At 35.9% G+C, this 15,917-nt stretch overlaps 1 protein-coding gene across 2 annotated transcripts in view; it reads left to right on the top strand.

The window, feature by feature from the left end:
* The window catches only part of LOC124357329 (netrin receptor UNC5C-like), an 89,750-nt gene that overhangs the window by 48,361 nt on the left and 25,472 nt on the right, over positions 1-15,917 (top strand). For both annotated transcript variants that reach the window (XM_046809017.1, XM_046809016.1), the window contains exons 2-4: positions 7,424-7,593; positions 9,799-10,206; positions 14,403-14,681. In XM_046809017.1, the coding sequence (XP_046664973.1) occupies positions 7,533-7,593; positions 9,799-10,206; positions 14,403-14,681 (748 nt within the window). In that variant the 5' untranslated portion in view covers positions 7,424-7,532. The remainder of the gene's footprint in view (positions 1-7,423; positions 7,594-9,798; positions 10,207-14,402; positions 14,682-15,917) is intronic.

The following is a 15,917-nucleotide window of genomic DNA, read 5'->3' as shown; positions in this document are numbered from 1 at the left end:
AAACGTCATAAACATTCATTTTAGACTAATTGATATCAAAAGTCCCAACATTCTTGTTGGATTTTATATTGTAAGAAATATTTTATAAAATTTATTCAAAAGAAGTCGCACGTTATAAGTTTGTTGTGGATGACAAAAATGCTAAAACCCCCCGAATAGTACACAACGCATCCGAATGTACATTACAAGACTGAAGACAGTTTGTGGTGGGACAGTATTCTTTTATTATTACCCAAATTGAAAAGAAGGAGGGGTGGGGAGAGAGAAGATGTAACCACAAAAACCCATTTGTGTTTACCGTAACTTAATCCACAGCCATATCCCTGAGAGCTCCAGAGCCAACTGAAAGAGCGAGTCAACTTAGGTTTCGTCCATCAAGTTTTTTCATTGTTGAGCCTACACTAATTGTGGATTAATAATTTCTTTTATATACATTTTGATATACCTACTTCTTGAATAATACGACACTAAAAGAAGTAGTCAGTAAAATATTTACAGAGAGTTTGTTGAGTAATTTTTCTTCTATAGAAGGAAATGGAAAAATGTTGGTTCAAAATCAGATAAAAATATGATGTATAGCTATTAAAATGGTTTCAAGCTAATAAGGTTTTGTATTTATTCTCTTCCAAGTATATAGCTATTTACGTCATTATATAAATAGCAATGTATAAACTTTACGTCTTTGTTACCGTAATTACAAGTTATATTTAACATTTTTTATTTTAAATTTATTATTTTAAAATCAATCGTATGAAAAAAGGCTTTAGTTATAATTATAATTATTTGGAAAGATCAGTGTTTCACGTTTATTTGAAAATATCCTTTCAATATTATAGTAATACAAAAGGCCCCAAATTTCTCCAAGGGGTCCTTCGCGTCGCGTAGTTTTATACAACTGAGTAGCTGACAAGAATGGGATACAGTGTTCACGAAAACAGGAGCAGCTGAGGCCCTGAGGGCCGTGATGAATATTCACAGTTGCGGGATACATATTTAACAGAGCATCGATTCTTGTTTGGTGTAATAGTGCACCACGCTGCGACGCAGGGCAACGTCCGCGTGGTTCTGACGTTCAGCTTTATCCATTTACTGTCAACTTGTCGCGGCCGGACAGCGAGAGTGCAATCATTCACAGAGCCCACGTTACTGCATGTCCGTCATCCACGTGTTGATTGCACACACCGGCCGGAGCTTTCACTCATCCAACACTTCTACTCTATTGACGTTAATCCTGAGGCACATTGAGTCGCATCTCAATGTGACGGATTATCTTAAGGTCATACCTACCTCAATATAAACAGGTGAATAGTTTTATTAGTACTCAGTGTAGTTTTCTTAAACAACGCTTAAACGTAGTAGAGAACAAAATAAAAGTTAAATGTATAGTGTCTTTTATAAATGGCCCACTTTTGTGATCTATGTAGTTAAAACTTTTAAATACTGATGCCGTTTTCCAATATAGCGGTAAATTTCGATTTCCTTGTGGAATACCCTGTACTTTATCGTTATTTTTGACTGGAATATTCTTGGTGCTTCTTTATATTTTCCGTAATCACGGAAATACGGGAACTGAAAGTGTTTAAATTCCTTATGGACGTCAACATTGAGAAAACACTTTCTTAAATAGGTGGCAATTTGAATATTTCAAATTGTGAATCTAAGTTCTTATATTCGGAAAATTTACCTTGTTTTCCCTAGATCCTTCACCTAATTGATAAGCAATTAGAAGGTTTTTTATTTGAGAAAATAACTTCACTCTTGTGAAGGAAACAGGATTTTTCCGGACATTAGTATGAACAATTCAAAACTGAACGCTAACAGTACAACTGTGTCATACCGTTACTAGTTACTTAATGGCATGCTTATAATTTATGAATAGTTAGTTGAGAGTGACAAGCTAAAACAAGTGAAAAACATTTTTTTCTAGTTATTGTTAATCATATTGACATAGTATTTTCGATTGATATAAAAGTATATAAATATATATTGGAAGTGCAATTGATCAAATAGAAAGTAAATCAGAGAATATCGGAGATGTATCCCATATATGTTTGTCTTACTGGTCAGCAGTATTAGCGCTAGGAGGTATATTGAGTTATTAACAGGGTTGTCTGTTGTGCCTGTTGTTACCAATGATGGTGTAACTAAAACGTCTGTCAGGCCGGTCGGAAGTGGTAGTGCGGGGGTATACGAAGTAATTAACTGGGCTGTCTGTTAGATTGTTGTTACCAATGATGGTGTAAACTAAAACGTCTGCCTGGCCGGTCGGAAGTGGTAGTGCGGGGGTATACGAAGTAATTAACTGGCCTGTCTGTTAGATTGTTGTTACCAATGATGGTGTAAACTAAAACGTCTGTCTGGCCGGTCGGAAGTGGTAGTGCGGGGGTATACGAAGTAATTAACTGGGCTGTCTGTTAGATTGTTGTTACCAATGATGGTGTAAACTAAAACGTCTGTCTGACCGGTCGGAAGTGGTAGTGCGGGGGTATACGAAGTAATTAACTGGGCTGTCTGTTAGATTGTTGTTACCAATGATGGTGTAAACTAAAACGTCTGCCTGGCCGGTCGGAAGTGGTAGTGCGGGGGTATACGAAGTAATTAACTGGGCTGTCTGTTAGATTGTTGTTACCAATGATGGTGTAAACTAAAACGTCTGCCTGGCCGGTCGGAAGTGGTAGTGCGGGGGTATACGAAGTAATTAACTGGCCTGTCTGTTAGATTGTTGTTACCAATGATGGTGTAAACTAAAACGTCTGCCTGGCCGGTCGGAAGTGGTAGTGCGGGGGTATACGAAGTAATTAACTGGCCTGTCTGTTAGATTGTTGTTACCAATGATGGTGTAAACTAAAACGTCTGTCTGACCGGTCGGAAGTGGTAGTGCGGGGGTATACGAAGTAATTAACTGGCCTGTCTGTTAGATTGTTGTTACCAATGATGGTGTAAACTAAAACGTCTGCCTGGCCGGTCGGAAGTGGTAGTGCGGGGGTATACGAAGTAATTAACTGGCCTGTCTGTTAGATTGTTGTTACCAATGATGGTGTAAACTAAAACGTCTGCCTGGCCGGTCGGAAGTGGTAGTGCGGGGGTATACGAAGTAATTAACTGGCCTGTCTGTTAGATTGTTGTTACCAATGATGGTGTAAACTAAAACGTCTGCCTGGCCGGTCGGAAGTGGTAGTGCGGGGGTATACGAAGTAATTAACTGGCCTGTTTGTTAGAGTGTTGTTACCAATGATGGTGTAAACTAAAACGTCTGTCTGACAGGTCGGAAGTGGTAGTGCGGGGGTATACGAAGTAATTAATTGGACTGTCTGTTAGATTGTTGTTACCAATGATGGTGTAAACTAAAACGTCTGCCTGGCCGGTCGGAAGTGGTAGTGCGGGGGTATACGAAGTAATTAACTGGCCTGTTTGTTAGAGTGTTGTTACCAATGATGGTGTAAACTAAAACGTCTGTCTGACAGGTCGGAAGTGGTAGTGCGGGGGTATACGAAGTAATTAATTGGACTGTCTGTTAGATTGTTGTTACCAATGATGGTGTAAACTAAAACGTCTGTCTGGCCGGTCGGAAGTGGTAGTGCTGGGATATACGAAGTAATTAACTGGGCTGTCTGTTAGATTGTTGTTACCAATGATGGTGTAAACTAAAACGTCTGTCTGGCCGATCGGTAGTGATAGTGCCGGGGGGTATACGGAATCATTAACTGGGTTGTCTTTTGTGACTGTTGTTACCAATGAGGGTGTAAACTAAAAACCCATTAACATTTATCGTTCTTGGACTGGTTTTGACTTGTCTGGGTACTGGTCAGCCTTGGCTGTGGGCAAGCTGTCTCTCTTCGTCACTTCTGGAATGTGGTGTTTGTCAAGGCAGACGTTTATGTCTTTCAGTCATTCATATGAATATTTTGGTAATATATCATAATTTGGTTTTCTTTATATACTTATTTGTTGTCCCAGCTACAGATTGTTGATTTTCCCAATCTACAATTAACACGCTCAGCATATATACTAAATTTTTATATTTTATGTCATATGTTGGATTACATTTAGTCTATATATATAAAAATGAATGTTTGTATGTTTGTCCTTTATGGAATCGTGAACTATTGGACCGATCATGATGAAAATTTGTACGTATATGTATTTTTCCACGGAGAAGGTTTATAAGCTATGCCCATCCCTTTCCCGATTCAGGATTCCGCCCCACTGGTTACAGAAATACCCATAAGAAATGCATTGCAGCAAACATATGTTAAACGTCTTTTCAAATTTTTAATCAGCTGTTCTTTGTAAACATATATTACACTTATAGTTTTAAAGCATAGAGTAAGCTTAAGAGAAACGACAAATTTTGTTTAAACTGTTTTTGCAATCACTGTTAAACATAGACTTTACTATCCAGATAATACAATTCAAATTTGACGTAAAAAATTCACCTTTAACTGCAATATTTATTTAATATAAACCATGCTCATGCTTGATCAGAAGAGTAATGCAGATATCATAATTACTATCTTACGTTGGCTACAAATATAAAGAATGTTATAAAATCAACCTTAGTTGTTTTTTTTGACAGAAGTATGGTTCTCAAAACTCCGTGTGTACATATTCTCTCGATCGAGACAACAAAGCAAGCTCAATCGTGGCATCGGAGATATAACTAATTTAATCTAAAATTTATTATAGTAAAAAAAAAAAAATACTAAGTAATATAAGGACTTCGGTTCTTAAGATTTGCGTGCGAAGCCGTGGGTAACAGCTAGATAGAGGCAGGAATATGGTACATACCTTCATAATACGCCCAAGAGGCTCACGATGGAACGACTATCAATTATCTCAGCAATGTTTAGAATGTGATAGAAAAAGAATAAGTGAATATAGTGTACTGTTTTCAACGGGAAATTGCGTGCGAAGCCGCGGGCAACTTTTGCAAAAAATTATTGAAATGCGCAGCAAAGCGCGCCGGGCCCGCTAGTATATATATAAATATTTTCAAGTAAATATTTTATATAGTATTTGGTTTAATCATTTCGTAGTTTGTGGTCGCTGTTATTTAGACTTAGAAATTTAAATTTGACAGTTTTATGAAGTTTAATAACAAAACCACGGTAAGTGGTCCTAAAGCTAAACCCTAAATGAATTTTAGTTGAATTATATGTGTTGTGTGATATGCTTACGAAGCACCTAATAATGAGTATACATTAACCCATTTACTACTCATGCGTATTGTAGCCTAATTTTACCGAAACAGTACTATAAAATGCGTTCTCTTTTTACTGTAATATCTATAACCATAAACGGAAATTTTAAAAGCTAGATAACTATGTAAACATATGTATGTATTGGGAGAGAGCTAGTATTATCAAAACCCACTATAAAGTATTGGACTTTCGATCTGATTAGAGGAAGATCATGGAAACATTCTCTCTGTAACCTTACACTTGTTATCAATAGTGTTGACCTCCTACTATACCGACTTTATTACACTGTATTACATTTGATATAGTAGTCCACGAGGGCAGGCAGGATAAGGCTTGATAGTAGATAGGCATTCTCTTTCGAAGAAAAACAAAACAATAATTCTTCAGGATGACAATAAAAAGTGTTTTAGAACAAAATTATAATTTTGGATTCTTAGATTTGATTGATGAACAACTTGAGATATTAATGTCTAACATATTTTAAGACGTGTATGAACGATTTGTTACGACACAGTGAATAGCTAGACTTGATATTGAATCGCACGTATCATTAATTAATACTGTAATAACCAATTGGCAACTAAGAGAGTTTTTACAGGTAGTCTGGACCACAAAGATCTTGGTGGTTACGTTGTAAGCGCTAAAACAATCCCAGTGCCAAAACCCTCTCTGAAAGAACAGATATTGGGATGATCAACATGACTGTGCCAGTGGTCTGAATTTCTTTCTAATGAAGTACAATCTGCGCCAGTTGTAACGTTTTGTGTGTATTCAATCTCCTCTGGTGGTTACGATGTAAGCTCTAAAACAGTCCCAGTACTAAAACCCTCTCTGAAAGAACAGATATTGGAATGATCAACATGACTGTGCCAGTGGTCTGAATTTCTTTCTAATGAAGTACAATCTGCGCCAGTTGTAACGTTTTGTGTGTATTCAATCTCCTCTGGTGGTTACGATGTAAGCTCTAAAACAGTCCCAGTACTAAAACCCTCTCTGAAAGAACAGATATTGGAATGATCAACATGACTGTGCCAGTGGTCTGAATTTCTCTCTAATGAAGCACAATCTGCGCCAGTTGTAACGTTTTGTGTGTATTCAATCTCCTCTGGTGGTTACGATGTAAGCTCTAAAACAGTCCCAGTACTAAAACCCTCTCTGAAAGAACAGATATTGGAATGATCAACATGACTGTGCCAGTGGTCTGAATTTCTCTCTAATGAAGCACAATCTGCGCCAGTGGTTATGTTGTGTGTGTGTGTGTGTGTTTTCAATCTGGTGGTTACTTTCAACACAATATTTTGTTGTACCTTTGGGGAGATAAATCTGCATGTTCTATCAGTCTTGAATAACGTTAACAAGCTTTAAATATTTTGTGTTTCAATAAGTTATTTGTTCACACATTTATCAGTAACGATGTTATATATCGAGAATATTAATGCAAGGTTTCCTTTGTATTATTGTAAACTCAGAACGAAAGTTACTCTGAACGAACTTAAATACTCCTCTCTTATATTTACAAAGGATTCCTAATGAAGGCGGGACTTTTTCTTTGCACGTAATACAAGCGCTATTAATAATTTAAAGTGCTATTTTTTTCAATTTGCATCGGTAAATATGAAGATGGCACTTGAACTGATCCGATATCTCATTTAGAGTTAGCGGTTTTCTAAATAAATGCAAAAAGACGTGGAGATGTCTTTATAATAACATACTCGTAAAGATGTTGATTTATGTTACATAGTATTGTGGTTTGTTTACCTATGAAAATTTAAGTTTGAAATATTGATACTGCAATTTTAATTGTTTATTTTATTTATATTTTGGGATGTTTATTTAAACTTGAAACTAATTCCTGGTAAGCCATGTTTTAACTGACCAGACCTAATTTTCACCTTGCACACACTATTAGGGAAACACAGTTATCGTGGTAGGTTATAACTGTGCTTGTTCTAATACTAATAATATGTAATACACATAAAAATATTGGCCAGACAATTTATCTTTACGAGTACAACACAAATTTAAAATTTTTCTGCAGGTTTTCTTATACATAGTAGTCACATAGTCACATAGGATAGCAAGGTTTTCTATTAAGACCTTTCAAATGGAACAGAATGCTTTAATTGCATCAATTACTTAGTAAATTTAACTAAAAGTAATTCATTTTACATTACGTGCTGATTCAGAATAAAACCATCTAGTAATGACTGTTTTGTTAACAGGTACGGAGCGTTATCTACTCAGCGCTAGAACTCGGCAATGCTGCTGCCCCGGTGTTCCATCCACCAGCATACTTCTGAGTCTTGTACTTCTACCTCATAGCTTTTCGTCATGGCTCAATTTTCCTGTAAATGGCTTTTCCTGCTCCTGTGTGTCTTATATCGTGTTAGAGGTGAGCTACTGGCATATTTTTGTTACCGATTGTAAGGATAGTGTGATGATGGATGTTGGACATTTGCCTTCGTTATTTGTTAGATAAAGTTACCCTTCGAGAATCTATCCTTTTCCTCAAGTGTCAAAAGCCTAATACATAAACTTTCACTTAAAACCTAAAATGTGCAGCATTGGAAAGTCATTCAGTCTTTATTTATTGAGTTAGGAACAGGGTGTTCTCTCTTCCACTTAACCTCAGAACTAACATAATGATACAAACTAAATCCGGGTTTACATTTGTCAATGACTGTTACTACGGTACTAATCGTACATGAACAATATTACTCCACTAATTTTTTTTATATTTATAAAGGGATATTTTTGAAAATTATTGAGTGCTATGAGTTAGTGCTAATATAAGTTAACAACAAGGTTGGCGGTTTGTTCAATCGCGAAGATAAATCGGAGCGATCTTTATTAGGGTCACATTTATGATTTTTACATATTCGTCCACAGTCCTCAAGGAGCTAGCGTTACACTAAAATACTATCATTACACGTTACTATTATTCTTTAGGATACGATTACCTTTTAACAGGATAAAAAAGTTTAACTTATTACAACTGGGAAGCAAATATAAAATATTAATATAATAAATAAGTGTGTTGGGGTATGGATAGTAATTTGTTTTCAGTTATGGACTAATTGTTTTCAGTACTAATCCGCTCTTACCAAACTATATTAAATTTGCATTTTGCAACGTATTTGGTTTATATTATTTTATTTAAAGTTGTATATAATGGATTTTAATTTATTTAGAATAACAACTTCAACCGTGATTAAATTATTTTATTAAAAATGTTTTAGTTGAGGACAATTTTGTAAATGGGAGAAAGATTTCAAAATTAAAAGAAAGTTAGTGTTATATTATAACTAGTTAAGTTTAGTGTTGTAACAGTCTGTGGCTGATTTTAGCTTGGAGAAAATTATTAATGTTGTCTAAACAAGTTGAATTTGGATCATTATGTTGTTGGGTCTGGTCAAAAGTAAATGCTCTTAAGTATTTTTATAACTTTGTATTTAATTTATGTTAATTATATAACGAAATGGTTTTATTTTTTGAAGTAACCAGTAGTTACGGGTTTACATTATTCAGTTTTGATATAGGATTACCCGGCCATAGTTAATATGTTATTTTCAGAAAATGAGTTCTTACCAAAGCTTTTCCTACGGCACATTATAGATTGTACTCATAAATATTTAAGTCCCTAGAAATTAAAGCAGGACGTTTATAATAAACAAAATCAAACTGATGCCTAGGGAATTGTAATACAAGTGAATCTTTAATGAAGTTTTAAGTATTGCTTTCATTGCTGCTAATGTATAATTTTAAAATACAAAATTATATATTATATGAATACGATACATTTATAAGATATAACTAATGTTTTACTAATCATTTAACGTCACTTTTTAAAATGTCTTATTTCCCGTACTAAACATATGTTTATCACAGCTTTAGCTTCGATTCTTATTTATTACCAACCAATGACAATATTTTGCCTTTATAAGGAGTTTAAAATTATAGTAAAATCCATCACATCTCTTGTCGAAATGATTGCCAACGACAAATATGCTTCCACTTAATACAAAGACAAGTAGTATGATTCAAAATTATTTAATCTTTATGATATAACATTTTAGTGTATAGAATAAACGATTGATTTAAAGTTGGTGTAGTTTAAATTCATCATTATAGAGGACAAATCAAAAGGATAAGAATGGCATGTGTCCTTAATATACTTTACTTTTGAAACTTAGTGTTTTATAAGAAAAAAGACGAGAGTTCAAGAATGTCGACTTGGCCACTGTGGTATTTCAAAATATTTAGGTGCGTTGCTTATGAATTCTAATATGAAATTTTGTATATAGCTTATACTGGAAGTGTTAATATATTCCTTTGCTATATTAGTGCATATTAATCAATTTCGGAATAGTTTCATCAAGTGTTTAAAATAATGTGGTTCAGTTTATGAGAAATAATTTTTTAATATATCTTAATTGGAAATTATTGTTAGTATTGCATTAGGTGTTGGCCATTAATATATTTTGAAAATTTCCATTGCATCGTCTTAATAATTATTTCAGCTATGAAAAAATTTTACTAAAATATATTTTTGTCAATACTGCAAGTTTTATGCTCTACTGTTTTGATTACTTTTCAGGTTCAGAAGAGCCGGAACCTGATGACGAAGACTTGCTGGAAGACCCGCTTCCGGCCGTATCCGGGAGTTCGGACCACCACTCGGTGCCACTCCCCGTGTTCCTGGAGGAACCCACCGACACCTACGTCATCAAGAACAAACCTGCCGCTCTCTCGTGCCGAGCTGCGCACGCGCTTCAGGTCTACTTTAAGTGTAATGGAGATCGGCTGCAGACAGCGACCGGGGAACTCCACCCCCACCAAGAATTCGTGGACCCTCAGACCGGCGTGAGGAATGTGGAGACCGCCATCAACATCACCAGAGACGATGTGGAGGAGTACTTCGGCAAAGACAAGTTCAAGTGCGAATGCGTCGCCTGGTCCTCCCGTGGGCAGATCCGCAGCCAGCCCGCCGTCATCGACGTCGCTTGTGAGTTTCGTATTTTTACTAATGAGCCTTTACTACTCAATCAATTATGCGTAAAAGCTAATCCATTGACCAGTACTTGAGAGTTGCTTGTTTAAATAAAATACTGGATTATATACAATTCATTGATTAAAATGTAATAAATAACGTTATATGATTTTATACCGTTAGGATTCAAAAGTCCATTCAGTCGTAACATAATTACAAATAATAATACATGGAGTTCTCGAATTGTACATCAAGTATTATATTTCGTTATAATTTTTCATTTAAATTTTACTTACACAATGTATCTGCCTTTATTTTACAAACAAATACGTGAAAAGTAAGAGTAAATAAGTGTTTCAAGTTATAATGAACAGTTCCAAAAAAACCCTTTCTGAACTAAGAACCTAGCACACACGGAACTGTCACATGACGAAAGTGACAATCACAGTGGAGTGATGTAATGAAGACATGCACTCCGGTATCACACCGATATCCCAGTAATGGGATCATGTCCAGTTTATCTTGGCCGGATCGAGTTACCCCGACCCCTCCCTCCAGTTTATTTGGCCGGGCAGGCCTACACAAACAGCGCCGTGTTTATACGGAATTCTGACAATTAACACAAATACTCTGGGGTCGACAAACAAACCACCGCCGAGTCGTGCCGCACCATACCACACCACCGTGCCGCGTCGTCTGTTTTTGTGCGATGGTCGGTTCCAGTCGCCATTACCGGCCACTGGTCACGCCAGATAACACAAATCAGAGGTGTTTACACGAGCGATAAAAAGTGATTCGTTTTCACTTTTGAATATTTAAATTTTCTATTTGATTGTCAATCCGTTTTCTCTTGGTATTGCAGTATTTTATTTGTAAAACAAGTTTAATTTTTAAATAATAATTATTGTTAGGGATGGTACTGCCTAAAGATTAAACTACGTCCTATACGAAGTCCGAGAGGCAACATTACTGCCAAATAATTTATAGTTTATACATAATTTTAAGAATATTTTGAAACTGCATGCAAGACCGTTTTATTAATTATGTGCAACACCATGCTACCTTTGTAATCATTAACGGATCTTTACTTAAATTCTACAAGAGATAGGTCAAGTGTTCCACACCCTTACAAGTTTACGAAACAGGGGGTACCTCTTAGAGGAGCATAAAAAGATCTTGCCGGCATTCTACACATCGTAATCACTCTCGAAGCTCGTACACACACCTCTGACTTCTCGTTCATCTGTCAACACCAAAACGTTAGAAGTAATAAAGTGCCTCACACTGTCATACGCCTTAAGATCGAGTCTTCGCCCACGTGTACACGTAGGCATGCGAATGTGATGTATTTCAATTGTGCTTTCGAAACTGGCACAATCCGTTAAAGAAACCCGTCAATTTGATTAGATCTGTCATTTAAATGTTCTAAGCGAGCTCATGAGCTCAATAACTTTATTGGAGATTAATTTTTGATGGACGTCTGAGATAGTCTGAGGGCTTTCTTATGGGATGGAGAGCCCTAGAGCCACCGGATGACGAAAGATAGGACTAGTTCTAACTTCACGTGTCCACCAACCATTAACCAACGGAGAGTGATATGTTGCCTTCACGAGTTTCTAGCATCAAGTAGTATGTCTTGCGTTCTTGATCACATCAAGAATACACGCAAAAACGATCTTACTAAATAATTTGTTGATTAGGAGATAGAACATTTCGCATGGATCAATCATCTCTACCATCGCCTTAATTGTAACTCCACGAGATTCCATATAAAAGTTAGAAGTCTAGAACTCTAATATATGTATTTTTCTCTTCAGAACATGTTTTAAGCCAGAACTAATCTTAATAAGGGAATATCTTTATCGGTCCTTTCCGGGAACTCTAATATTCTCGGGACCACATGGATGGATCAGATGTATGTGGATTTGGGGGAAAGTTTTTTGAAAGTATCCGAATACCCTGAGAGATTTTCAAATTGCAGTTTTCTTCATTTTATAAAATCGCAGAGTAACTGACAAAGACCTGGTGGTTAACAATGTATGTACTTTACCACCCTTTCTAAGTAGGATATGAAGATTGATTTATATCTGAGCGTTGAAAACATAAACTATACCATGCTTAATCTTAAACAACTAAAAAAACTGTAGCTTCTCCCTAAATGCTGAGCCACAAACTTACTGCAAGCACTACATTTTGGAAGCTTGCTGAGACTGAAGGCTTCTAAAATAGGTTTGTTTTTAGAAACTGGAAGTATCCCAAAATTTAAGAGCTTCCAAAGTCTAAGAGCTGTAGACAGAAGTATTTTGGAAACTGCGAGCTCACACAGACCAAGAAAATTCAAGAAGTAACCAAAGATCCAAACCAATATAGCAGAGGTTTTAAAAATCCTGACCGATGTAGGCCAAGTTTTGTTCCCTTAGATAGAGATTAGTAGCTTTCAGAAACTGGGTGGACTCGTAACTAAAGTCTACTAGATATTAGGTAATCTCGGAGGTGGTGGTAGCTACTATTCACTCTAAGTCAGAGACTATACGTGGTTCATTGGCGCGTAAGTTTCAAAACCTCATATTATTTTTAGGTCTAGACTAATCTTGTTCTTGGTGATTGAAAATGTGTTATTAAACTTCTAAACAAGAAAGAGTAAACAAGTCCAACTACATATTACGTATGTTTACATGAAAGTCATTAATTTGCTGGTGCACGTTCGTTAAAAAAAAGATAATGCCGTTTTCTACAGCATGGCCGAGGTTACTTTTATGTATTCCCGAAATTTTAGAATTACATTTCGTTTACTGTTAAGTATAAAAAACTACATCATTATACAAAATAATCATTAATAATATCATAAATTTGTGATAATATTCCTTAATTAACGAGTAAAAATTGGCTTTACAATCATCCTGCTATGAAATTTTAATCTATAGCAATTATGTAATTGCCTTCACTAACCAAGCCGATGAGGGAAAGAGTGTTCCTGTCTCCAATTAATAAAGCTAGTTAAGTTGAGGAGCCTGAGGGCCTTAACCCATCTCAGGAAGTAATTAAAATGAGTTTCATAATTGGTGGCATACAAGCACGCTTGTGCCTGGACCACCAGCTTCGGGATGTCTTGCCGATATCCACTTACACTTACACTTCCCATACGTTACTCCGTGTGATGTATGGCTCTTCTCTTTTTACTTGCATTGCTCACATGATAAACGTTACAAGTTTATTCAATTACTAATTTATTTACGTGTGTTATTTGATGAAAATTTATATGTATAAAGTGGAAATCTTAAAATCTTAAGGTTTTTTTATTTAGAAACATGTAGCAAAAATAGTGTGCAGCGAGAATACAAATATATACCGAACACACACTGATTCTCCAGATGTTTCTAAACTGCAATTAGAAGCCTGCTAAGTGTTAAAATACCTAAGTCAAACGTCATTAACTTACACCTGTTATATGTCTGATCTACGGTACTCAATTGCACGAGTTCCAGTAGACCTTTTACTTTAAACAAAATATAAACAAAATAAACTAAGATACGGCAAATTAATTGGCATGAATCTAACCAAACGTTATAAAAAGATAGCTCATTTTCAACATCTAACCGTGCAGTATTTGACTAATCACTTTTTTCCACATAAACAAACGTGCAGTCAGCTGTTTAATGGAAACATCTGTGCAATCATCCGGTCAGATAATAAACAGCCGTGCAATCAACTGTGCAGAGCAGAGTAGAACCGAGTGAATCAGTGCGTATATCCCGGTCTCCAGTGTACGCCACGCCGTGAACCTTTGATGCCGAGGCCTAACAGGGGCGGGCCGGCGGAGTCTGACTGTCAGCGCGCCAATGTCCCGTGCTGAGTTATTGGCCCCGGGATAGCCTGTCCCGCAGGAAGCGTACATAAACGTGTTCTCGCCATAACTCAACATTAATTTGGAAGACGGATGATCCGGTCCGGTTGGCACGGGAGTGAACAAATCATAGAATTCTATTTTTAACCTCAAAGACAACAAGAATTATTTATGATTTCCCCTCTATTGTGACGACAATTTCGCTTGAAATATGTATTTTACTTTTTCTTTTCTAAATGGATACTCGTGGTTTTATATATAGAGTATAACTGATGACTGGATATCAGATTTATTGGTATCTAAACGTCTATATTTTTCTATGAATATTCAATTGTATAAAACCATAATATGTTGTAATATTTTTCAGATTTAAAGAAGCAATTTGACTCACCCCCGTACTCTCAGAACGTTGAGATGGACCACCAGGCTGAACTGCGATGTCACGCTCCTCCCGGGGTCCCACCCCCTCAGATCTACTGGCTGCGGAACGGTCTGCCCCTGGAGACCGACACCAACGTGATCGTCAGTAGTGAGGGACACCTGCTTATCAGTCAGGCGAGGCTGCAGGACACTGCTAACTACACGTGTGTGGCCGAGAACATAGCGGCTAAGCGCATCAGCGACCCGGCGCTCCTCACTGTATATGGTCAGTGTCATTGTGTCGATGTATTGTTAAAAAATTAAATCCATTTAGAGAGTGACAAAAACCTTAAATAGTACAAATTCTTGTTTTATGGGATATGATGCGAATTGTCTTATTCTTTATTCGTTGTTATTTACATTTTTAACCTTTTTTGGTCTCTTTAAGATTGAATATTTTTCTTATTAGGAAAATTCAGTGAAAAGTAACTCTAATATTTATTTCCTAAAAATAGTAAACTAAAATCAATAGTAAGCTTGGAGCCCAATTTTAACTCCCATGTTAGTGTACAAATAACATAATAGGTACTTAATTAAGAACTCTTTAGTAAACAGTTTTTGAAACCGTTTATATACGCCTTTATTTTTCTCAAATCGTTCATTGTAACGTGTAACATGATATATCACACAACCCATGTTCACGTTTCGAAAATTCTCATAAATTTCCTTACCCCCAAAATTATGCCATTTTGGAGAATAAAAAAAGTAAAATATTTGTTTTTATTTCTTGGGTTCTAATTAGGGGTATAGAAAAAGAAATAGTTATATATAGTTGTTTGGTATAATCAGTATAGACTTACAAATAGCTTAGTAATCTAACCTAGCTGGCACAGTGTATAGTTTAAGAATACATGCCATCTGGAACAAAATATTCTAGGATATCCCACTCGGTCATATCATACTTAGTTACATTTTTAATACTATTCATATTCCCGAAAAGGGTTTAATCACTAAGTACAGTGTTATTTTTAAATTAAAGTTAGTTACTGAGGATTATAATGAAAACCACGCACTAGAGTTACTGAAACAATTGTGAAAATAGCAAATAACATTATTCAGAAGAGTGAAGTAAACTTTCTTTGCTGAATATTTACAAACACATCTTACCATTAATTAATTATTATTATATGAATTATACTAACTAAACACAATTACACGAACCAGAGTAAATGTGTTCATATAGTTATCCCCAGAATGGAGTATAATCTGACATCACGCCTCGGCTCTTCTAAGACAGTATAATAGTACGAGAAATGTTTCCAAGTAACTTAGTTGGCCAAGTTTTGCCAGCAATGCAGTTGTAAGACTATTAACATAAACGGACTTTAGAACTTCCACATAACCACGGCTTATACAGTGTAAAACAGATGAGTTCTTTCAACTTGAAACTCACTTTCTTCTAGTGAAAATGAGGATATTTCTAGTAGCTAACTATTCAAATATTATTTGGAATTACTAGTTT

The sequence above is a fragment of the Homalodisca vitripennis genome, chromosome 3, assembly GCF_021130785.1.
Source record: "Homalodisca vitripennis isolate AUS2020 chromosome 3, UT_GWSS_2.1, whole genome shotgun sequence".
In the NCBI taxonomy this organism is placed as follows: Eukaryota; Metazoa; Arthropoda; class Insecta; order Hemiptera; family Cicadellidae; genus Homalodisca; species Homalodisca vitripennis.
This window is presented reverse-complemented; position numbering and strand designations above follow the sequence as displayed.